We start from the raw sequence: 25,652 nt of genomic DNA, 5'->3' as shown, positions 1-25,652 counted from the left end.
TTAACATAATTTTTGAAAAGATCATTCTTTCTTCACTGGTTGAAAATTAATAATTGGCCATCCATATTGGGTCTATTTCTAGGGTGTCTTAATTGATCTATTTTTATATATGCCAGTACTACAATGTAATTGTTTTATAGTAAATTTGAAATCAGGCAACCTGATCCTTCAGTTTTGTTCCTTTAAAAAAAAAAGAGTTTGGCTATTCTGGGTACTTTGCATTTCTACATAAATTTTAGGATGAATTTACCAATTTCTACAACAAAAACCTGCAGGGATTTTAATAGGGAATTCATTAAATCTGGATTTGGAGGAACTGACATTTTAACAGTACTTAATTTTCTAATCCAATTTAGATCAGCATCATTTTTGCAGTTTTCAGTGTACAAGTATTATAGTTCTTTGGTTATATTTATTCTTAAATATTTTGTTCCTTTTGATACTAATATGAACGGAATTATTCTTTTTATTTGAATTTCCCTAATGGATTGTCCACTGTACATGGAAATACAACCAATTTTTGTATATTGAACTTATATTCTGAGGTCTTGCTAACTACTAACTCATTAGTCTTGGTAGCTTTCAGGTAGATTCTTAGTATTTTCTGCTTCAAGGTTACATAATCTATGAATAGACAGTTTTACTTCCTCCTTTACAATCTGAATACTTTCAAAGTCTTTTTCTTGTCTTACTGCAGGAGATAGGACACTCAGTTACAATGCTGAATAGAAATGATGGATAGAAACATCTCTACTTTGTTCTTGATCTCAGGGGGAAGGCATTCAGTATTTCACCATAAGAATGATGTTAACTGTAAATGCCTCTTAGCCAGTTAGGAAAGTTCCCTTCTATCCTTATATGGGTGAGAATTATTGCGATTGGATGTTGGATTTTGTCAAATGCTGTTTTGTGTGTCCATGTAGATGACTGTGTGTTTTTTGCCACTTATTAATATGGTATATTAAATCAATAGATTATTGGATGTCAGTCAGACTTCTGTTTCTGGGATAAACCCCACTTACAGTATATAGTCTTTTTTTATATGCTGCTGGATTTGATGTGCTAATATTTTATAATAATTTTTGTATTGATGGCCTTGAGGGTTGTTGGTTTGTAGCATTCATTTCTTCTGGTATTTTTGTCTGGCTTTGGTATCAAGGTAGTATTGGCTTTATAAGACAAGTTTGGAAGTGCTCCCTCTTACTGTTAGTTTATGAAAGTCTTTGTTAAAGACTGGTATTATTTTTTTCCCCTTAACTATTTGACAGAATTTATCAGTGAAATCATCTGGACCTAGACTCTTCTTTTGGTAAAGACTTCTAATAATCAGTTCACTATCCTTACTTCGATATAGTCTATTCTGATTTTCCATTTCTTCTTGAGTCAGTTTTGGTAATTTGAGTCTTTCTAGGATTGTCCTATTTCATCTAAGATGTGAAATTTATTGGGACAAAGTTCATAATATTTCTTTATAATTATTCGAAGTTCTGTAGTGTCTATAGTGATGCCTCCTCTATTCTTGATTTTGTTAATGTATGCCTTCTCTTTTTTTCTTGATCCAGATAAAAATTTACCTTAAAAAATATCTTTACAAAGAACCAACTTCATGTCTCAAGAATTCTTTGTTTTCCTATTTTCTGTTTCATGGATTTCTACTCTGATCTTTATTTTCTTATTTCTACTTATTTTGGATCTGGTTTGCTCTTTTTTTCTAGCTTCTTAAGGTAGAAGTTTATATTATTTGATGTGAGTTAGACCTTTCTGAGGCTTCTCTAAACATTGTTTTAACTGCACCTCATACATTTTCATATGTTCTTTTATTTTCATTCATTTCATGATAATGATAAAGTTCCCGGTTTCTTCTTTGACTCATGTGTCTTTAGAAGTATTTAATTTCCAGATATTATGGGATTCCCAGATTCCAGTTATTCATTTCTTCTTTAATTTTACTATGTCAGACAACATACTTTATTTACTGTAATCCATTTGAATTTATTGGATCTTATTCACTTATCATATGGTCTGCCCTAGAGGAGCTTCACATGCACTTGAAAAAAAAATGCAGATTTGCTGCTGTTTTGTGGAGGGTTTCTCTCTAGATTTATTTGGTATAATATACTGTGTTGTTCTAGTCTTTTGTATCCTTATTGTTTCTAGTTCTATCAGTTACTGAAAGAGGAATGTTGAAATCTCCAACTGTCATTGTTGAACTGTCTTGCAATTTTTGTTTCATGTATTTTGGGAGCTCTGTTAAATGTTTAAATATATTTAAAATTGTTATAATTTAGCTATTGCATTTTAATTGGTGTGTGAATTTTCATGTTTATTTCCTGGGTGAAATTTCTGCCTTTACTGTTTTAGAAGTGGTCATTATTTATGTTCTTACTATTGATTTTAAAGAATCTGATTTATAAAAGAACACTACTAGTCATATGATGCAATCCAATTTGCCTTTTAGGGTTGTAAATACAGAATTTGTCACTTTTTAAGTATATTCAGATCTATAAATGATTTCCTTATAAATTTCTCCCATTTCTTTTAAGCTTTTTAAGTCTTTATTTATATGCAGACATTAGTTTAATATGTACTTTTTTCATTACAGAGAGATAACATTTTATTGAATAGTCTTTTCTTGACACAGTCAAGACACTTACCTTTATCATATACATACCCTGTATCCTACAACACTTTTCTTTTCCAAACTCACTGCTATTCTTGTATATTTATTGTTCTGTGTGAATTTTAGAATTATCAAGTTCCACAACATATTCTGGGGGATTATGTCAAATTAATAAATTAATCTTAATATGGCAAATAGTCATTGTATCTTTTGATGAAAGTTTGTATTTTCTTTACATATATTTTCCAAGTCATCTTTTTTTCTCGATTATTAATGAATGGGACTTTTTCCCCTATTGTATTTTTTGCTGGTTATTTCTGGGGTGTGGGATTCATAACCTTTATCATTAACAATGTACTCAGCTTAAGTTTGCTAATTTTTAAGATTTTTTTTCCAAACCAAAAAATGTATTAAATTTTATCATATGCCTTCAAAGAATCAATTTATATTTCCTGTTTCTTTCCATCTTCAATCTGTTAATGGCAGACTGTACAAAGTTAAACCACCGTAGCAATCTTGGGATAAAACCCACTTACTTGTGATGTATTCTTTTATATGTTGGTAGTTTTGATAAGTTATTTAACCTTTTGTTGTTCAGTTTTCATATCTGTAAAATGGGGATAACAGTATCTACAAAATAAGGTTTTTGTGAGCACCTAGTGAATTATTATATTTAGAATAGTGCTTGGCACATAGTACACTTTGTGTGTATATGTTTATAAATTAACAGATTTATTTTTGTTTAAATAAAATGGCTTAATTTCTCCCTTTTATGTACTTGGGTCTGTTTTGTCATCCTCATGCATTTTGAGAGGATAGCCTAATCAATTTATTTTAGTCTATAAGCTATAAATTTCCCCTTGTCCAGATCCCATAAGTTTTAATAAATATTATGCATAGTTCTAGAAAGACTATAATTTGTATTTTGACTTCTGCTTTAGCGGTTATTTTGAAATATATTAATATTTTTTTAGCTTTATTTTTAACTTCCTAGGTAGGTGTGTTTTAGTTTTTAGTTAATTTCAGGCTGCATTTTAAGTTGCAATTTCCTTCATGCCTTAATTAATAGGCACTTCTGTCATGGTTCCATGTGTATTTGCTGGCTACCAGGTATACTTTTGAGTACCTCTATAAAAGCCTACTAATTCTATATAATTATTTTTTGGCCTCTTTGATTTGTTGGTTTTTACATGGCTGTAGATGCCAATTTTTTTATGCCAATTTTTCCTTATATTTCTATCAGATTTATTTTATATACTGCATAAAGTTCATAACTTATTTTCATTGCCAACTGCTGAAATACTGAAACATCTCTTTTAAAGCTTTGAATTCTACTTGTTTCATTAATGTTACCATAACTGACCTACTCTTGTTACTACATTGGACTCTTACCCCTTAGGGATGAATCTAAATAATAGTATACAGTTTGATTTTTAATCCAATGTGAATTTTGTGATTGATACTATATTTGGACTTATTTTAGCCATTTATTTTGTACTATTCTTTTGTCTACTATAGTGGACATCTGTTCCCTTTATTGGCATAGTATATTCCCCTCTTTTTTGGCCATATTTTCTAATTTCCCTTAGGAAAACCTGTGGTTTGGACAGACCTGATTCCTGTACAAGCCTAGTTCTAGGCCTCACTCCTTTAGGAACTGGTTCAGGGATTGGACCCAAACTGAGCCAGTTAGAGTCAAAGGGGACACAAATCCTAGGCTTTTGCTGGAGCTTAGGGGAAAGGGATTTTCTCTTTTATTTGAACTTGAAGCTATCAGGTGATCATCTTGCTGCCACATATGAATAACTTGATATAAGTGAAAAGATGAAAGAAAAACCACTATGTAAGAGATGAAAGAGAAAAAGTCTGAGTCTCTAAAGTAAGTTCTACCCCTGGACTTGTCAGTTATGTAAGCCTGCCTATGTATATATTTTTGCTTATGGCAATTTGAGTTTAAGTTAAGTCACTTGCCACCAAAAAAAAAGGATGCTGATTAACACATCTGCTTCTTAGTAGATTGAGTTTTCTTTACTGAATTTTTTCCACTTTGTTTTTTCTAAAAATTGATTAGAAAGTTTTCCATTTTTTAAATTCTCTTAGTGATTGAGCTTAAATTTTTAACACATACTTTTAACTCTAGTCATTGTTATAGAAATATAAATTATCAGCATCAATATTCTCTACTCTAATAAAGATTCATAGTATATTACCCCAACCTCCTTTTACTCCTAACAGTCTGTGATCAATATTTAGTTCTAAGAATAAATTTTACTAATTTTGTTGCTCTGATTACTTGCATCCCACTGTTTCCTCTAGAATCCATTTACCTTCTTGCTGAAGAATATCCCTTAATACTTCTTTCAGAGATAGTCTGTGGAAGTTAAGTTTTTTGCATCTTTGGATGTCTGAAAAGGTGTTTATTAGGTCCTCACATATAAGTAGGGATAGAATTCTAGATTCAAAGTTATTTTTCTTTGTAGTATTTGAACGATAGTGCTCCATTTTTTGGGGGGTTCACTTTGTGGTAATCTGTTTTTTGTCTCTGGTAGATTTTCAGTTCTTCTATCTTTCATGTTCTGAAATTTCACTCTAGTGCAGGACTGGCAAACTACAGTCTGTGGGCCAAATCTCTCTCTCCACCTTTTTTTGTTACAGCCCAGTGAACTAAGAATGGTTTTGCCTTTTAAATTTGAAAGAAAATAATATTTTATGACATGTGAAAATGATAGGAAGTTTATATCTCATGGTGTATTAGAATTTTATTGGAAAACCGCCATTCATTTGCTTACATACTACCTAGGGGTACTGTCATACCACAATGCCAGAGCTAAATAGTTGTGACAGAACTGTAAAACCTAAAATACCCACTACCTGCCCAGAAGAAATTTGCTGATTCCTGTGTGTTTATTTTCTTAAATAGATAGTATTTTGGGAATTATCTGGCTATTATTTCTACTAGTTTCTGCAAGGATTTCTTACCCCAGTATCATAATCAATATCCCAAATCAAAAACTTTTTAGCTGTGCCTTTTATTATTCAGCCCAATGGTTGTGTTTTTCATTAATTTTTTTTTTTTTACTTCCAAGAAAGTGGTCAGTCTTGTTTCAAGAGTACAATATTCTCTTACCTCTCTAAAAATGGTAAATGTACTCAACTGGAGATCTTGTTCTAATTGCTGAAGTGAGTCTCCTTCCAAGGGTGAAAGTTCTTCCATTTGTTGAGTATTTCATTTGTATTTGTAACTGTTTGATATCTGTCCACTTTTCTGTGTAGTTGGGAACAAACTGCTGCTTCTGTTTGCATTGGCTGCTTAGGAGGGGGCAATCTGAGGTTACTAGTATTTTCAATGAGAATGAAGGGATGGATGGGCCAGGCTGCTGGTTGTGGATATTTCAGTGGATGTGCTTTCACTGCTCCAAGATCCACACTCTTGCTTTTTGTCTTTCCTTTAAGGATAGGATGAGATATATAAAGGTTTGACCTACCTGGATGCTGCTTCTTCTGGTCTCCCTCTAGCCCTTGGTTTCAGTCAAATTCGAGTATATCACCCTTAAGTGCTGCTGCTTTTATTTGTAGCAATTATCTTCTCCGTCCTCCTGCATAGAACCTAAGCTCTGGCTCCCTCTTCAATCTTCAATCTGATCCCATCTGTTTTCCTTTAGTCCACTGAAAATTTCTCTTCCTAAGTGGTACTCTGTAGTTATTTTTAAGTGGTGTGAGAGACTGAAATAGTACATTTTTAGACTACCTCCTTAAATGAGAAGCTGTTCTAAATTGTAGTTCCTATTTAGAAGTCCACTGTAGTTTTGTTTGTAGTCTAGTATGTATTTTGTAGATGGTCTATGGACAAAACCCACAAAGGTATTTTATCTATTTTCAGGGAATAGTTTGCTATGGCTGCAAATAATAAGTTCCAATTTCTTTTTGCAGTTTTTGTTTCAGATGCACTGCTTTTTATGAGGGTTCATTTTTTTTTAAATTCAACCTTTGTTGTCTTCCAGAATCGAATCCTTTTCTTTTAATAAGTGAGTTTATTCCATTTACATACACTGATCTAAAAATACTTGCTTTACTTCTGTCATCTTTATGCTTTGTGGTCTGTGTTTTCATTTTGTGTGTACATGTTTTCTGATTGAATTAGTACACTTAGAGTCTGGCTTTGGTTTTTCAAGTGTTTATTTTAATTAGTATTCCTAAACTCTCATTTTGACTTACAGCTTTAAAGGCTATCTATGGAGGCCTTGCCAATGAAATTTACACGTTTTCTTTCTCCTCTCCACCTCCCATTTTCAGTTACATTGTTACTTCTAGGATATTTTACATATATTTCTTCCTCTTCTCTACATTCCAGTTTCAGCTGTTATTTTTTCCAGACTATTATGTTCTTATCTCTATTCTTTCTACATTTGAATGGATCAAATGCTGTTATTTCTTTTTCACAGTGGTTGCTCCATTTCCGGGCTCTTTATTTTGTTTTGGTTTGTTTCTTGGTTTTATGCTTATGTCCTTTTTAAAGAAGAGCTCATGGGTGCTATATTCCCTTCAGTTCTTATGTGTTTGGAAATACCATTTGTTCTTTCATGCTTGAATGTCATCTTGGGTTAGTATAAAATTTGGGGCTGTAGGGGTGCCTGGGTGGCTCATTCGGTTAAGTACCTGCCTTCAGCTCAGGTTATGATCCTGGGATCAAGCCTCTGTCTGGCTCCCTGCTCGGCAGGGAGCCTGCTTCTCCCTCTCCCTCTGCAGTTTCCCCTGCTTGTTCTCCCTCTGTAGGTCTTGCTCACTCACTCTCTCAAATAGATAAATAAAATCTTTAAAAAAATAAAATTTGGGATTATATAATTTCTCTGAGAAGGTTGTATATATTGTTTCATGGTCTTCCAGTATTCAGTTTTACTATGGAGGTATCTGAGGCAAGGGTGATTTTTTTCCCCCTTGTCTGATGACTTGAATTTTGTAAAAAAGGGAAAAATGGGGCACCTGGGTGGCTCAGTCGGTTAAATGTCTGTCTTCAGGTCAGGTCATCATCCTGGAGTCCCTGCTCAAGTGGGGAGTCTGCCTCTCCCTCTGTCCCTCACACCCTGCTTGTGCTCTCACTCTTTCTCCCTCTCAAATAAGTAAAATCTTAAAAAAAAAAAAAAAAAAAAGGAAAAAACCCCTTAAATAAACTTTTATGTCGTTGAATTCTGGCAAATTCAACATATATATGGAGAATCAATCATTATCAGAATTTTCTGGATATGGTGTGACTCCTGACCTTTCTAGATTTCAAGTCTTGTTTTATTTTTATTTTTTAAGATTTATTTATTTATTCATGAGAGGCACAGAGACATAGGCAGAGGGAGAAGCAGGCTCCTCGCAGGGAGCCTGATGCGGAATTTGATCCTGGATCCCGGGATCATGACCTGAGCTGTTGGTAGGCACCCAACCGCTAAGCCACCCAAGGGTCCCTCAAGTCTTGTTTTATTTTTAAAAAAGCCTTTATTGGAATCTTTTGGTTCCATTTGCTCTGTTGTCTAATACATATAACTTATATCCCTGTTGTTTTCCTTACATATACCTAATTTTCTTTTTGTTCTGCTATTCCATTCTATTTGGTCTTTTAAAGTCTTTCTCCACATCTCTATATTTTTTGTTACAGTAATCAAGAAATATATATCCACAAAATGATATTTAATGTTTACATGGAATTGTACTATATATATGTAGGATAATTTTATTACTCCTATCAGTGAAAAGTTGGAGGCAATCTATTTATTATAAACATCTATACATGCTCTTAACAGTATTGATACTGCTTCATAAGTAGACTATGGATGCTCAATGCCAAAAAATTTAGATCATGCTTGTGAATATACTCACCTGTGTTTTCTGATTCAGTAAGGCTTAAAATAATGAGTGATGAAATGATTTTTACGGGTTTCTGGGTCAATGATAAAAATGAGATCTCAGTTTTGTGGCTAAGAATATTAAGGAAATCTCTAGATTAAAGAAAGTGGTTTGGTAATGGCTTCTTTAATACTCTCCAAAAAGATATTGAAGACTTAATGGTAGGTGTGTAAGATGTACAATCTCTGTGGAGGGCTACCTGACATTGTGTACTGAACTGGATATTTCATTTTTATCCTTCTAGATCTACTCTTCATTTAGTTTGTGCCCCAGGAGGCTGATCCAGATGGACCACATCAGTTAGTTGTCTTATCTTCCGGTTTCTTGTTGGAAGCTAATGGGAAGTACCAGCAGAATACGAAGGGATATAAAGAAAGTGTAATTGGGTATTTATTCTAGCAGCTCTCAGCTGGGTTGAGATCGTTTGACTAAATTCCCTTACTGAAGGTCACAAGTCCTGACTCTCCCCATATACTTACTCTCTTTGGGTTCTGATAATGGTTTTATCTCTTTGTCCTTTTAGGCCTAGGGGTGAAAGTGGCTCCCCACTGTTGCTAGTTCTGGGTGTCTGCATTATTTCGTGTTGGTTTCTCTAATGTGTGTTTTTGCAAGTATGCTGTTTTCTATACTTCTGGAAATATGTCCTATATATGTATAAAATGACATGTATATAAGATTATTCATTAGAACATTTTATTTCTAATAATAGCATAACTTTTCTCATAATGGTATAACTATAGATTAGAATATTATACAGCTATAAAAACTTAGAACATTCATTAGATACATGTATGGAAGAACATTCATTAGATACCTGTATGGAATAATCTCCAATTTATTGTTTTTATTAATTTTTTTCATGCACTGAAAGCCCCAAAAATATTTGTAAAGCCTCATTTATACCTTAGTAATCATAAAATACAAATGTTTTTGGTTTACCATACTGTTTTCTCAAGCTTTGTTTTTAGGTGTAATTGTTACACAAAAAATGATATGCATTTAATGAATGCATCTTGATCAATGTGGACATATGCATACATCTGTGATACCACAACCAAGGTACTAAATATACCCATCACCTTCCTTCTCTTCTTGTGTATGTTTATTTTGTAGGAAGACTTGACATGAGATTTATCCTATTAACCTTTTAAAGTGCACAATACCAAATTTTAAACTGTAGGCACTATGTTGTACAGCAGATCTCTAGAATTTTCATACAAGTGTGGAAAAAACTAGGTACCAAACAATGAATGCTACCATATGTGTAAGGGAAAAAAGTAATGTAACAATGTATATGTGTATTTGCTTTTTTATTTTTTTTAAATGTAGGCTCCATACCCAGTGTGGAGCCCAACACTGGATTTGAACTCATGACCCTGAGATTGACACCTGAACTGGGATCAAGAATTGGATGCTTAAATGACTGAGCCTCCCAGGCACCCCTGAATTTGCTTCTTTCTCTATCTATCTGCCTATCTATCTATCTATCTATCTATCTATCTATCTATCTATCTGACAGAGTGGGATAGAGAGTCTTTTTTGGAAGGGTACATAAAATGATCATAGTGATTGTTGCTTCTGGGAAGGAAAACTGGGCAGTAGGAAACTTTACTATGTAATCCTTTGGTTTCTTTGAATACTAAAACATACAGATGTATTACCTATTCAAAAAATGTATTACATTAATAATTAGGATTAATTAAGAGTCTTAGAGGAACTGCTGAAGGAATCCCTAGAAGATGATGGAAAAGAGCCAACAAATTATAAAGTTGCTGAAATGTTCTAAGCAGTGAAAGTCTTGGATAATTTCTCACCATGGTCCCTTTATGGAATTAAAGTAAGCCCTATTATAAATCCCATGTAGAAGTAACTTCTTGTTCAGGGTTGAATGCACAAAACCATGTATGGTAAAGGTTTGTTTTAAAAATATATCTTTATTATTTAAAAAAGCTTCAGTTCTTTTAGCCTTGTCCTGTATTTACGGGACTTACTAACATCCCTAACAAAGTAGTATGACTCCACAATGATCTTAGCTTCCAGTGAAAAGTACAATTTTATGAAAGGAAATGGGAATGAGAAGAGTTTTCAGGAAATTAGTGAAGAAGGGAAGAGAAGACTGCTGGGAAAAATATTCAACTAAAGCTGATTATAAGGATTACTAGTTTGATTTTTTAAGGTGGCTTTAATATTTCTGAGATGGTTACCCCTGTTTAAAAAGTTCTTCAAGACCCAGGGAAATTCACTCACCCTTCCTGGAACTGTGCTTGGGCAGATTCCTCTGCAACAAGAGTCTCATATTCCTCAGCTGCGAACCTGTCCCAGTCAGAAGGCTCAGGCCCCTCATTCTCAATATCCTGATTGCAAAGAGGACAGGAAACAAAAATAATCAAAGACAAACAATTGGAGATAGGTTGTTTGTTTGTTTTTAGTGATACACATTTGTGATGACCTATCTGAAAATGTTTCATCTTAACATATTAAAAGAGGTGCTAAAGTTACACTGCTGAAGTGATTTCTGTGCCTCCAATCACAAAAATTATAGTGAACTACTTGGCAGCTAATTCTTCAGATGCAGATTCTTTTGCCTGATTATAATCAGAGGCCATGCCCTGGCTCGCCTTCTCCCTGGCATTTTGCACAGCACCTATCTGGAATGATTTGTGGTTTTTGCATATGCCCACCTGAAATATACCATCCCTTTCTCTGGCACATTTTTATTGCTTCTGTAAAAGTCAGCTCAGATGTCATGTCATCTGTGCTATCTTCCTGGAAACAGCCCTTCCCCAAATAATTTCTCTGCTATACTGTATATGCTTGATTGCTACTTTTTGCTTTTTTTTAAATCTCTATTTGACCATATGTCTCTTCAACACTGTGTCTGAAATTTACTTAGCACTTGTTTTTTTTTAAGATTTTATTTATTTATTCATGAGAGAGAGAGAGAGAGAAAGAGAGAGAGGCAGAGACACAGGCAGAGGGAGAAGCAGGCTCCATGCAGGGAGCCCGATGCGGGACTCGATCCCAGGTCTCCAGGATCACACCCCGGGCTGAAGACGGTGCTAAACCGCTCGGCCACCGGGGCTGCCCTACTGAGCACTTTTTTTTTTTTTTTTATAAATTTATTTTTTTATTGGTGTTCACTTTGCCAACATACAGAATAACACCCAGCTGTTGAGCTCTTTAACTAAAAATGTTCTTTGCATATCAGAACAAATCTTGATATACTTTCACTTCTTACAAAGTAAAATTTATAACACAAATAGAAGAAATGAAGGGGGGGAAAGGCTATACATTTTCTTTTCCTTCTACAATATGGGCAGTATATTGGATTATATATTCCAGGTAAAATGTTTTTCCATGATTAAAATGAGCACTGCCCTTGGATGTAAGGTTAGTTATGCCTAGAAGAATGCAAATACCTAAATATTGACCATACAATGTGTTATGACAGTTAATCAATTTTAAGAACCCCTACCCCATCCTTTTAATATCTTTGAAACTGGTACACATCTTAGATTTACAATTTCTTTCTTTTCTTCTTTCTTTCTTCTTTCTTTCTTTCTTTCTTTCTTTCTTTGCTTAAAGGGATATAAAATAATGGGCACCTTTGAGTCAATGAAACATAATTCTGACTTTAGGTTAGTGACAATGGGCCTTGATATGCTCCAAGATCAGATACAGAGACTTTGTTTCTGGAAGGTGATCTTTGTGTTCTTACTACTGTTTAGGTCAACATGTGGAAGAAAAAGAAAAGACCAAAAGTTTCCTGTAGTTGTACTCCTGCAGGACCACTGGAAACAGTCCTTTTCTATCAACATAATTTTTACTTTTCAAATAAGGGAATAGAAATATTGATATTCTGCCCTTTTTCTTTGGAACAGACCATATGATATTCAGGGTTTTTTGAGGGTCTACAGGTTAGTGTCTATTCAGGTGTAGAATGACTTTCAAACTGACAGTCCTGCACAACAGTCATTAACACTTGAAAAAGTGTTATATTATCTGAGGTTTGTTCTTCATGAGAATGTCTGGTTTTCGTTATGATGGGGAGAGCTATTTACATGTCATTCTGGAAATGAATGGTACAGTTAATCCCAATATGCTTTCTAATAAAGATGTGCCTATTGATAAATATTTAATTTGGAAGGACAAATTTTTTTCAAACCTTTTAAAAACTATTTTCTAATTTTTATTTATTTATGATAGTCACAGAGAGAGATAGAGAGAGGCAGAGACACAGGCAGAGGGAGAAGCAGGCTCCATGCACCGGGAGCCCGATGTGGGATTCGATCCCGGGTCTCCAGGATCGCGCCCTGGGCCAAAGGCAGGCGCCAAACCGCTGCGCCACCCAGGGATCCCAAAAACTATTTTCTAATATATATGTAAGTACACAGGCCATACAGTTCACTCAATGATAGGCAGATGGAGGTTACCTAAACTTAGAGATTAGCTGGGGGGAAAGATGAGCTCTGGGTCCATTTTTCTTTTTTCAGTATGTGATGTTATAAATGTTATGTCTGTAAAATACAAGATTCTCATAGGTAGAAATAATTTTTATCTGTAGCATACAACCCCGATACTGCAGCTCTCAAATAGAAGTTAAAACCAGTACCTTCTGGACCGCAAAGGGATCTCTCTGTTCATGGTCTAAGTATTTTTCCAGATTAAAGAAAGTGTCATAAAAGATGTGTGCCATTCTGCATCTCTTCAGATCTCGTAGTGTTATTTTGCCTATGTAAAAATAAATTGAGTAAATATCAAGAATGTTTTGATAAGTGAAATCTTTTACTGAAGTTTAAAGATACATGTATATGCTATTTTATTATACAAGATCCCATTTTTTTTGAGCGGAAACTGACATAAAGTTCACCATTTTAATGTACAATTCTGTGACTTTTAGTACATTCACAATGTTGTGCAAACATCACTACTATTGAGTTCTGTAACACTTCTTTACCTCGAAAGGAAACTCTCCATCTGTCAAGCAGACTTTTCCCAACTCCCCTTACCCCAAGCCCTGGACAACTGTTAATCTGCTTTCTCTTATGGACAAATTTTTTTCTTTATAAAGACTTACGGTGGGCCAGGGCACAGGGAGAAGGAGAGAGAGAATCTCAAGCAGAGTCACTGCTGAGCATGGAGCCCCATGTGGGGCTTGATCTCACAACCTTGAGATCATGACCTGAGCCAAAATCAAGAATTGGATGCTTAACCAACTGAGCCACCCAGGTGTTCCTCTATGGAAAATTTTTTTTTCTTTTCTTTTTTTTTAAAGATCTATCTATCTATCATCTATCTATCTATCTATCTATCTATCTATCTATCTATTCACTCATTCATTCATTCATTCATTCAAGAGACAGCGAGAGAGGCAGAGACACAGGTAGAGGGAGAAGCAGGCTCCATGCAGGGAGCCCAACACGGGACTCGATCCCGGGACTCCAGGATCATGCCCCGGGCCGAAGGTAGGTGCTAAACCTGCTGAGCCACTCTGGGATCCCTGGAAAAATTTCTTCAATAGGATTTGCCATTAACTGCTGGTTCCACACTAATAGTAAATAAGAAATGTAAATATTTCTGTATTTCAGAAGTCAGTATGGAAGACTCTGGAAGTTATTAAAGAATTTAGGACAATCTGGGATTAAATACCCCACTCTATTTACACAGGTGAAAAGTGCAAATGAACTGTTACTCAATCTTACCTTCAGTGGCTGGCTTTACCAAGTCAAGCATCTGGCACAGCAAATCATGGAATGGCAAGGGCTCAATGCCCATGGCTTCCATCCGTTCACACTGCTCCTCATAGAAGTACTCTAGCTCGTACATGGAGAGTACACCGTCCCCATCCACATCCATGCAGCGGAACCAATACTCAATACTAGGAGATAAGGACACTCATTACCAATGGCCTGGTAAAGGTCTTTTACTTACCCAGATTTAGTACTGCCCATGTTTCTTTTAAAGTAAGTTAGAAAAAAAAAAAAGTAAGTTAGATGTGTATATACTTGGGACTTAGAGAAACACAGTTTTACAAAATTTGTTAGGAAAACTAGCAGATCTCTTCTTCCTATTATTTTCCCTTCCCCAGAAACAACTACTTTCAACACCTGATTATTTTGGTTTTTATACTTTCAGTTAAGATGCTTATATTATTCCTTCCTTACATTTTAGTTTCAAGAATTATATATTAATTTTGTACTATGAAAGATGAGGTTTTAGCTCTTTTACCTCTCATTCCACTTTACTTACATGCCCTTCTGGACCCTCGTAATGGAAATTACTCAAGATTCAGAGTTTATAAGTTTTTATTTTTATCTCTTATTTGCTTAGATTTGTGTCTATGCAACTATTCAATGTCCATATCTGCCACTTTTCTACATCCACAATCAGTTGCATCAGGGTTCTTTTTTTTTTTTTTAAGATTTTATTTATTTATTCATGAGAGACGCAGAGAGAGAGGCAGAGACAGGCAGAGGGAGAAGCAGGCTTCATACAGAGAGCTTGATGTGGGACTCGATCCTGGGTCTCCAGGATCAGGCCCTGGGCTGAAGGCGGCGCTAAACCGCTGAGCCACCCGGGCTGCCCTGCATCAGGGTTCTATCAACTGGATTTTCTTGGTGAAGTATTCTTGCTTCCTTCCGACCTACTGTAACCTGGACTGGTTGCTCTCTAGGTTGGGTTCACAGTTTCATCCCAGGGATTTCTCTCACCTTTCTCTCATTTCTTGTATCTCACACTTTCCTCATTCTTGGTTGACTTCTTTGTTTGGTGTAACACACCTTTCAGTAGCTTCTTGAAAAGGGGAGCATGGCAGGTAAATTTTTTGAGATCTTGGATAGTTGAAAATACCTTCTATTCACCTCCTAACTTGGTTGATATTTTGGCTAGTTATAGAATTATACCTTAGTGGTGCTTTTCCTTCAGTATATCAAAGGCAGTCATTCAGTCTTCTATCCATTATTTTTGAAAAGTCTAAAGCCATGCTGATATCTGATCCTTTGACTATAATAATCTGTTTTGTTTGTTTGTTTTCTTTAAACCCTATAGTGGTTTCTCTGGGTCCCTGGTGTTTCGAAATATCCTGGGTCTAATTCATCTATTTTCTTGGGCTTTCTGAAAGCCTACTCAATTTGGAAACTAGTATCCTTTAGTTCTTGGAAAATTTCTTAAATTATTTTATTTCTTCCCTGCCTCTTTTTACTCTTATGCATTCTTTTTACGGAACTCCTGTTACTCACATCTGTATGATCAGTATATGGTAGCCACTATCTATATGTGGCTAGTCCAATTTGAAGTATCTTTTAGTGCAAATACACAATAGACTTTGAAGACTTAATACTAAAAAAAGTAAAATAATATTTTTGTATTGATTACATGTTCAAATAACATTTCAGATATATTGGGTTAAATAAGATACATAATTGCAATTAATTTCGTTTCTCTATACTTTGTGGCTAAATTTCTTTATAATTTTCTTTTCAACATTTTAAGTAAAAATTGTGTTTAAGGTATAAAATGAGATAATTTAATATGCATAGGAAATAATTATGAAAACTACTTAATATATTATCTCCTCACTTACCATTTTGGGGGAAGGGGCATGAGAGGACCTGAAATCTACTTTTAGCAAATTTCCAATATTCAATACAGTATTATTAATTATAGTCACCATGCTGTGTGTTTCATCCTAACTGCAATTTTGTACCCTTTGACTAGCACTTCCCCATTTCTTTCTCCCCTCAGCTCCTGCTAACCAAAATTCTACTCTATGCCTGTTTATGTCTGACTATTGTTAGATTCTACATATAAGTGAGGTCATGCAGTATTTGCCTGCCTTATTTCACTTAGCACAGTGTACTCCAGGTTCATCCACATCATTGCAAATGACAGGATTTCCTTCTTTTTAAAGGGTGAAAATAATACTCCATTTATGTGTGTTTGTGTGTGTATCACACTTTCTTTATTCATTTATCCACCGAGGGACATTTAGGGTGATTCCATATCTTGGCTACTATGAATAATGTAGCAATGAACATCGGAGTGCAGGTACCTCTTCATGATATTAATTTCAGAACTCTGATTCAAGATGGTGATGTAAAATCCTGAACTGACTTCTTCCCAAAGACATACCAAATCGATAGCTATATATGGAGCAATTTCCTCTTAAAAGAACCCATAAAATTATCTGAATGACTCCTACACATTGGGCAAACAAGAGAAACCCCAGATCTATGTGGGTAGGACAGATTGAGAACAATTTCATTATATTCCTATCTCTGTCATGATGATCCACAACCAGGAAGGAACTTAAAACCTGAACTACTGGGATATCATCAAGATAAAAAGTTTCTGCACAGCAAAGTAAACAGGTGACAAAACCAAAAGGCAACCTATAGAATGGGAGAAATATTTGCAAATGACATATCAGATAAAGAGCTAGTATCCAAAGTCTATAAAGAACTTATCAAACTCAACACCCAAACAACAAATAATCCATTCAAGAAATGGACAGAAGACATGAACAGGCATTTCTCTAAAAACATACAAATGGCCAAAAGACACGTGAAAAAATGCTCCACATCACTCAGCATCAGGGAAATACAAATCAAAACCACAATGAAGTATCACCTCACACCAGTCAATGGCTAAAACGAACAAGTCGAAACAACAGATGTTGGGGAGGATGTGGAGAAAGGGGAACCCTCTTACACTGTTGGTAGAACGCAAACTGGTACCAGCCACTCTGGTACAGTATAGTGGTACTTCAAAAAGCTGAAAATAGAGCTACCTGTGACCCAGCAATTGCACTACTGCGTATTTACTCCAAAGAGAAAAATGTAGCAATTCAAAGGGGCATCTACATCCCAATATTTATAGCAGCAATGTCCACAATAGCCAAACTATAGAAAGAAACCAGATGTCCTTTGATAGATAAATAGATAACAATGTGGTATACACACACACACACACACACACACACACACACACACACTGGAATTCTACTCAGCCATCCAAAAAAAAAAAATCTTGCCATTTGCAATGGTGTGGATAGAACTAGAAGATATTACGCCTAGTGAAATAAGTCAATAAGAGAAAGACAATTATATAATCTCACTCATGTGGAACTTAGAATAGAAGATCATAGGGGAAAAGAAGAAAAAAAAATAAAGATGAAATCAGGAAAAGAAATCATAAGAGACTCTTAATCATAGGAAACAAACAGGGTTGCTAGAGGGGAGTGGAGTGGGAGGATGGGGTAACTGGGTGATGGACATTAAGGAGGTCATGTGATATAATGAGCACTTGATATCATATAAGACCGATGAATCACTGACCTCTACCTCTGAAACCAACAATACATTATATGTTAATTGATTGAATTTAAATAAAAAATTTTAAAAAGTGAAAAAAAAGCCAACCTGATCTTCCAAGGAGTGAAGGGTCTGAATCTTACACTGGGCACCATAACTTAAGATGATGCTCTAAAACATTTAGCTTTGGAAACCAACAAAGCTTGTGTCAATAAGATCCATAAGGCTATATTGAAGTGAGAAATGGCTCTTAAAGAGCCTGCGTGCTTGGACTGACCCACCCTAGGGACCAGTGCAGAAGCAGCAAATGGGCACCTAGACTTTCTGTGAAAGAGGCTCATTTCCTTATCTTAAAGCCTTGGCCTAGTGGTAGGCATCTAATTTAACACACATCTAGGGGTCTCCTGGGGTATTCTCCAGGGACAGAGGCTAGTGGATACCATCTTCACTTCCCCTCTCTGTTGCACTGTAGAGTGCCAGTATCAACTGGAGAGAAATTTTTACCACATCTGGTGCCCCCGTTTTTATGTCTGAAGCCCTCTCTAGTATTTTCAGATTGCTCACCTGATAGCCTGGTTCTGGTGGTGAGGGGGGCTTGTATTCCTGGGCCCCAAGGGACTGTAACAATAGGAGACATAGTTCTTGGCAGGCTACTGCACAGACAAGAAAGCCCCCAGGCTTTCTGTGAAGTAGAACTATTTCCTTGCGTTGGAGTTTCAGCCCAAAAGGCAGGTTTCAGGTTTGGCATGCATCTGGAAGCTTATGGAGTTACTTTCATGGAATGGAGGCCGGTGGATGCCATCTTTGTGCTCTCCTTTTGTCTTGCTCCAGCTTGCTGGTATCTTTTAGAAAGGAGTGTATGCACTTGCATGGTGCCCCAATTTTTGGGACTGCTGCCCAGGAGACACTTCCAGATTGCCTAGCTCTGGTAGTCAGTGGGGCTTATGTTTGTGGTTCCACAGGACTGTATGTATATATGTGCATACTTTTAAAAGATGAGAATGAGCCTGCGTCTGGGTGCTGAGATCCTCCCCTTTGGGGTGCTGATAGCTTTTGGCACAACCTCAACTACTGGGAGCTGTTTAAAATAAAAGAGGATGTTTGGGCAATTCAAAGGTTTAAGAGACAAGAGCTAGGGCAGGGTTGAACAATAAGATTCAGTAGTATGTGAGGCTGCTATTCACGACTTGGAGAGGTGACCATTTTATCTAATGTATAGAAACCAACACAGAGTCAAGCAAAAATGAAGAAACAGAAAAATATATTCTGAACCAAAAACCTCAGAAAAAATCTTTAATAAAACTAAGTGATTTATCTAAAAAGGGTTCAAAATAATGGTTACAAAGATGTTCACCAAACTTGCGAGATGAATAGATGAATCTAGTGAGAACTCAGAGATGGAAAACATAAGAACGTACCAAACAGAAGCCAGAGAGCTGAAGAATACAGTAACTGAAGTTAAAAACACATCAGGAAAGTTTGATAGCCAACTAAATAAAGCAGAAGAAACTATCAGTAAACTGGAATACAGGGCAGTGGAATGCAAATAATCAGAGTAGCAAAAAAAAAAAAAAATGAAGGTAGGTTAAGGGAGTAATGGGACAATATTAAGTGGGCTAGTATTCATATAATGGGGCTTCCAAAAGAAGAGAGAAAGGGGCAAAAAACTTATCTGAAGAAATAATGGCTTAAAATTTCCGTAACACGGGGAAGGAAATAGACACTCAGATTCAGGAAACCCAAAAAGTTCCAAATAATAGGAATTCAACAAGGCCCACATCAAGAACATTATAATTAACCTGTCAAAAGGTAAAGACAAGGAGAGAATCTTAAAAGCAGCAAGAGGGAAACAACATGTTATGTATATAGGAGGTCCCATTAGCCTATTAGCAGATTTTCAGCAGAAACTTTGCAGGCCAGAAGAGAATGGCATGATATATTTAAGGTGCAGACAGAAAAACATTTCTATGAATACTATTCTACTTGGCAAAGTTGTCATTCAGAATTGAAGGAGAGATGGAGTTTTCCAGACAAAACTAAAGGAGTTAATCACAACTAAATCAGACTTACAAGAAATGTTAAAGGGCCTTTTTTTTTTTTAAAAGATTTTATTTATTTATTCATGAGAGGCAGAGAGAAAAACAGGCTCCATGCAGGGAGCCTGATGTGGGACTCAATCCCAGGACACTGGGGTTCACGCCCTGAGCCAAAGGCAGATGCTCAACCACTGAGCCACCCAGGTGTTTCTAAAGGGACTTTTCTTAAGAGGAAAAGAAAGGATGCTAATTAGTAACAAGAAGACATAAAATAGAAGTCTCTCTGGTAAAGGTAAATATGTAGTAAAAGCGATGGATTAAAAGACAAATGTAGTAAAAATTATAAATTATTAGTTATGAGAAATACAAGATAAAAAGATGTAAGATGTGATATCAGAAACAATGTGGAGGGCAGAATAAAATGGAGAGCTTTAGAATGTGTTCAAACTTAATTTCTAATTTAAAACACTTTTTAATATAGGTGGTTATATGTAAGCCACATGGTAACTACAAACCAATAACCTGTGGTAGATACACAAAAGATAAGGAGAGAGGAATCTAAGCATCTAACTAAAGAAATACATCAAACCACACAGGAAGAGAGCATGAAAAGAAAAAAATGCATAGAAAAACTACAAAATAGCAAGAAAACAATTAAAATGGTAGTCACTAGGGACGCCTGGATGGCTCAATGGTTGATTGTCTGCCTTTGGCTCAGGGCTTGATCCCGGGGTCCCGGGACCAAGTCCCTCATCGGGCTTTCTGCATGGAGCCTGCTTCTTCCTCTGCCTGTGTCTCTGCCTCTCTCTGTCTCTCATGAATAAATAAATAAAATCTTTAAAAAAATGGTAGCAACTATATATTGTCAATAATTACCTTAAATATAAATGAAATACATTCTCTAATGAAAAGACAAAGTGGCGGAATGGATAAGAAAATAAGACCTATCCATATGCTGCCTAAAAAAAGACATTTTTTTTTTAAAAGAGACACTTTAGCTGTAAGCACATGCACAGACTAAAAGTGAAGTGATAGAAAAAAGATATCCTGTGCAGATAGATAGCAAAAGAAAGTTGGAGTAGCTATTCTTACATTAGACCAAAGACCTTAAAACAAAGACTATAATAGGAGACCAAGAACATTATATAATAATATAAAAGGGTCAACACAACAAGAACATATTTCTAAGTATTTATGCACTTAAAATACAGCAACATCTAAATGCATGAAACAAATATTACCAGATCTGAAATGGAGAAATAGCAATAAAATAAGTAGGGGACTTTAGTATACCACTGTCAACAGAGGATCATCCAAAAAGAAAATTGATAAGGAAACAATGACTTTATTGATTTATTTTTTTTAAAATTTTTTAAAAATTTATTTATGATAGGCACACAGTGAGAGAGAGAGAGGCAGAGACACAGGCAGAGGGAGAAGCAGGCTCCATGCACCGGGAGCCCGACGTGGGATTCGATCCCGGGTCTCCAGGATCGCGCCCTGGGCCAAAGGCAGGCGCCAAACCGCTGCGCCACCCAGGGATCCCTATTGATTTATTTTAAAAAAGAGTTATTGATTTATTTTAAAAAAGATTTTACTTATTTATTCATGAGAGACATGCAGAGAGAGGCAGAGACATAGGCAGAGGGAGAACCAGGCTCCCTGTGGGGAGCCCTATGTGGGACTTGATCCCAGGAACCCAGGGATCAGAACCTGAGCCAAAGGCAGATGCTCAACCACTGAGCTACTCAGGTGTCCCAGGAAACACTGACTTTAAATGACATGTTAGACTAGACAGACTTAATAGATATATACAGAATATTTCACCAAAAGCAAAGAATAAACAGTTTTCTTAGGTACACAGGGCACATCCTCCATTGTGTTAGGTAACAAAACAAGTCTCAATAAATTTAAGATGATTGAAATAATATCAAGCATCTTTTTTTTTTTTTTCCCAAAGACTTATTTTAGAGCAAGCAAATGAGTGTGGGGAGGGGCAGAAGGAGAGAATCTTCAAGCAGACTCCCCACTGAGTACAGAGCCCTACATGGGCCAGACCCCCAATATCCATGAGACCATGACTTGAGCTGAAACCAAGAGTTGGACACTCAACCAACTGAGCCACCCAGGTACTCCTCAAGAATCTTTCCTAAGCATAATTGTATGAAACTAGACTTCAACTATTAGAAAACTGAGAAATTCACAAATGTGTAGAGATTAAACAATATGGTATTGAACAATCAATGGGCCAAATAAGAAATCAAGAGAAAGCAAAAAATACTTTGAGACAAATATAAAAATGAAAAATAATACACCCAAACTTATGGGATACAGCAAAAGCAGTTTTAAGAGGGAAGTTCATAGTGATAAATGCCTACATCAAGAGAACAAGGAAAATTTCAAATAAGCCAACTTTATATCTCAAGGAACTAGAAAAAGAACAAATGAAGCCCAAAGTTAGTAGAATGAAGGAAATAACAAAGATTAGAGTGGAAAAAAATGAAACAGAGACTAAAAAGTTAGAAAAAATAAATGAAACTAAGAGCTGGTTCTTTATGAAGCTAAATGAAACTGACAAACCTCTAGCTAGAACTCACAAAATAAGGCAAAAGGACTCAAAATAAGAAATGATAAAAAATCAGTAATAATGTATAGTAGATACATAAAAGATAGAGAAATCTAAGTATACCCAAAAGTAAGGCATTAAACTACAAAGGAAGAGAGCATGAGAAGAAACAGAGGAATTACAAAAGAGCAAGAAAAATAATGAACATGGCAATAACTATACACCTATCAATAATTACTTTAAATGTAAATGAAATACATTCTCTTATCAAAAGACAGAATGGAAGAATGGAAAAGAAAATAAGACCCATCTATGCTGCCTAAAGTTAGATACATTAGATATAATGATATGCACAGACTGAAAGTGATAATATTTAACAGCCAATACTACAGAAATACAATCATAAAAGACTACTGTGAAATATTATACAACAAATTTGACAATCATGATAAATTCCTGGAAACATACAATATCCCAAGACTGAACCGTGAAGAAAGAGAAAATCTGAAGAGACTGAATATTTGTAAGGAGATTAAATCAGTATTCAAAACCTACACCAAACATAAGCCCAGGACCAAATGGGCTCACTGGTGAATTATACCAAACATTCAAAAAGAATCAATACTAATCCTTAAACTCTTCCAAAAAAAAAAAAAAAAAAAAAAAAAAAAGAAGATTAGAGAATACTTCCAAACCCATTTCAAGAGGGCAGTATTATCTTGCTAATAAAACAAAGACACCACAAGAAAATTACAGGCCAATATTTGATGAACGCAGATTCAAAAATCCTCAATAAAATATTAAACTCAAATTCAGTAATGAATCAAAAGGATCATACACCATGATAAAATGGGAATTATTCCAGGGATGCAAGTATGGCTCAACATCTGCAAATCAATCAATGCAATGTACCACATTAATGAGATGAAGGATAAAAAAATCACTGTATCAATAGGTGTAGAAAAAGCATTTGATAAAATTCAAAATTTATGTATGATAAAAACTCTCAACAAAGTGGGTACAGACAAGCCCACATCTAATATCATATTCAATGGTAAAAAGCTGAAAGCTTTTTCCTGTAATATCTGGAACAACACAAACATACGTACTATCACCATTTTTATTCAAGATAGTACTAGAAGCCCTAGCCAGAGCAATAGGCAAGAAATAAAAGGGGTCCAAATTGGAAAGGGAAGAAGTAAAACTGTTAATTCTGCAGATGACTTATTATATACAGAAAACCCTAAAGAATCCACCAAAAAACCGTTAGAACTAATAAACTCTGTGTAGTTGCAGGATACAAAAATCAACAGGAAGCAGAAAAACTAACAATCCCACTTATAGCTACATCCAAAAGAATAAAATACCTGGGAATTAATTTAACCAAGGAAGTGAAAGACCCGTACACTGAAAACTATAGGACACTGATAACAACAACAAAAACTGAAGATGACACAAATGCAAAGATAGTTCATGTTCACAGATTGGAAGAATTATCATAGTTAATATTACTCAAAGCAATCTACAGATTCAGTGCAATCCCTATAAATATTCCAATAGCATTTTTTACAGAAAGAGAACAAATAGTCCTAAAATTTGTATGGAATGACAAAAGACCATGAATAGCCAAAGCTATATTGAGCAACAAGAAAAAACCTGGAGACATCATACTACTTGATTTCAAAATATACTACACAAAGCTTCAGTAATCAAAACAACAACAATGTGGTACTGGCATAGTAACAGACACACAAATCAATGAAACAGCCCAGAAATAGACCCATGCATATCTGGTTAATTGATGTAGGATAAAGGAGCCAATGATACTAAATGGAGAAGGGGGAGTCTCTTCAATAAATGGTGTTGGAAAAACTGACAGCCATATGCAAAAGAATGAAACTGGACTACTGTCTTACACAATACACAAAAATAAATTCAAAATGTATTAAAAAAACTGAGTATGAGGCACCTGAGTGGCTCAGTTGGTTAAGTGTCTGCCTTTGGCTCAGGTCATGATCCCAGGGTCCTGAGATTGAGCCTGTGTCTGGCTTCTTGCTTAGTGGGAAGAAGCTGCTTCTCCTTCTCCCTCTCCCTTTGCTCCTCCATCTGCTCATGTGCGTGCTCTCTCTCTCAAATAAATGAATAAAAAAATCTTTAAAAACCTTGAATGTCATAAAACTATAAAACTGCTAGAAGAAAATACAGGCAGTACACTCCTTGGTATCATCTTGGCAATGATTTTTTGGATTTGACACCAAAAACAGAGGTAACAAAAGCAAAAATAAACAGACTACATTAAACTAAATAAGCTTTTGCAGAGGAAAGAAAATCATCAACAAAATAAAAAGCAACCCCCTGAATGGGTGAAAATATTTGCAAATTATGTATCTGATAAGGAGTGTATGTCCAAAATATATAAAGAAGTCATACAACTCAATAGCAAAAGAAACCCCAACAACAACCCCCCCCAAAACAAAAAACCAACTGATTAAAAAGTGGGCAAAGGACTAAATAAACATTTTCTTAAAGATACACAGATGGTCAGTAGGTACACAGAAGATACTCAACATGATTAATTATCAGGGAAATGCAATTCAAAAATATATTGAGGTATCACTCATACCTGTTAGAATGACCATCAACCAAAAATACTAGAAATAACAAGTGTTAGTAAGGATGTGGAAATAAATACACCTATGTACTGTGGTGAGAAAAATTGGTGCAACTACAATGGAACACAATATTGAAGTTTCTCAGTTAAAAATAGAATTACTGAATGATCTAGCAATTCTACCTTTGGTAACTTATCTGAAGAAAATGAAAGCAGTAACTTGAAAAGATACATTCCCCCCCAGCCCCATGTTCAATTCCATGTGGCATTATTTATAATAGGTAAAATATGGAAACATCCACCGATAGATGAATAAAGAAAATGTGGTATATATACACAGTGAAATATTACTCAGTAATAAAAAATGATTTGATTAAAAAAATGGTTGGAAGACCTGAATAGACTTTGTTTTTTTTAAAGGTTTATTTATTTTACACAGAGAGAACATGACCAAGCACACATGAATGGGAGGGCTAGAAGGAGAGGAAGAGAATCTCAAACAGAATCTGCACCCAATGCAGGGTCCAATGGGCTCAATCTCACAACCCTGAGATCATGACCTGAGCCAACACCAAGAATTGGAGGCTTAACTGACTTTACCACCCAGGTGCCCCTTGAA

At 35.4% G+C, this 25,652-nt stretch overlaps 1 protein-coding gene across 5 annotated transcripts in view; it reads right to left on the bottom strand.

Annotated features, from left to right (window-relative positions):
- Nucleotides 1-25,652, bottom strand: part of PPP2R3A (protein phosphatase 2 regulatory subunit B''alpha) — a 196,316-nt gene that overhangs the window by 13,261 nt on the left and 157,403 nt on the right. For all 5 annotated transcript variants that reach the window (XM_072726915.1, XM_072726916.1, XM_072726917.1 and 2 more), the window contains 3 exons: nucleotides 14,212-14,387; nucleotides 13,122-13,240; nucleotides 10,757-10,863 (listed from right to left, as the gene is read on the bottom strand). In XM_072726915.1, the coding sequence (XP_072583016.1) occupies nucleotides 10,757-10,863; nucleotides 13,122-13,240; nucleotides 14,212-14,387 (402 nt within the window). The remainder of the gene's footprint in view (nucleotides 1-10,756; nucleotides 10,864-13,121; nucleotides 13,241-14,211; nucleotides 14,388-25,652) is intronic.

This window comes from Vulpes vulpes, chromosome 11 (genome assembly GCF_048418805.1).
Source record: "Vulpes vulpes isolate BD-2025 chromosome 11, VulVul3, whole genome shotgun sequence".
NCBI classification, from domain to species: domain Eukaryota; kingdom Metazoa; phylum Chordata; class Mammalia; order Carnivora; family Canidae; genus Vulpes; species Vulpes vulpes.
The sequence above is the reverse complement of the archived record's forward strand: the minus strand, read 5'-3'. Positions and strand labels throughout refer to the sequence as shown.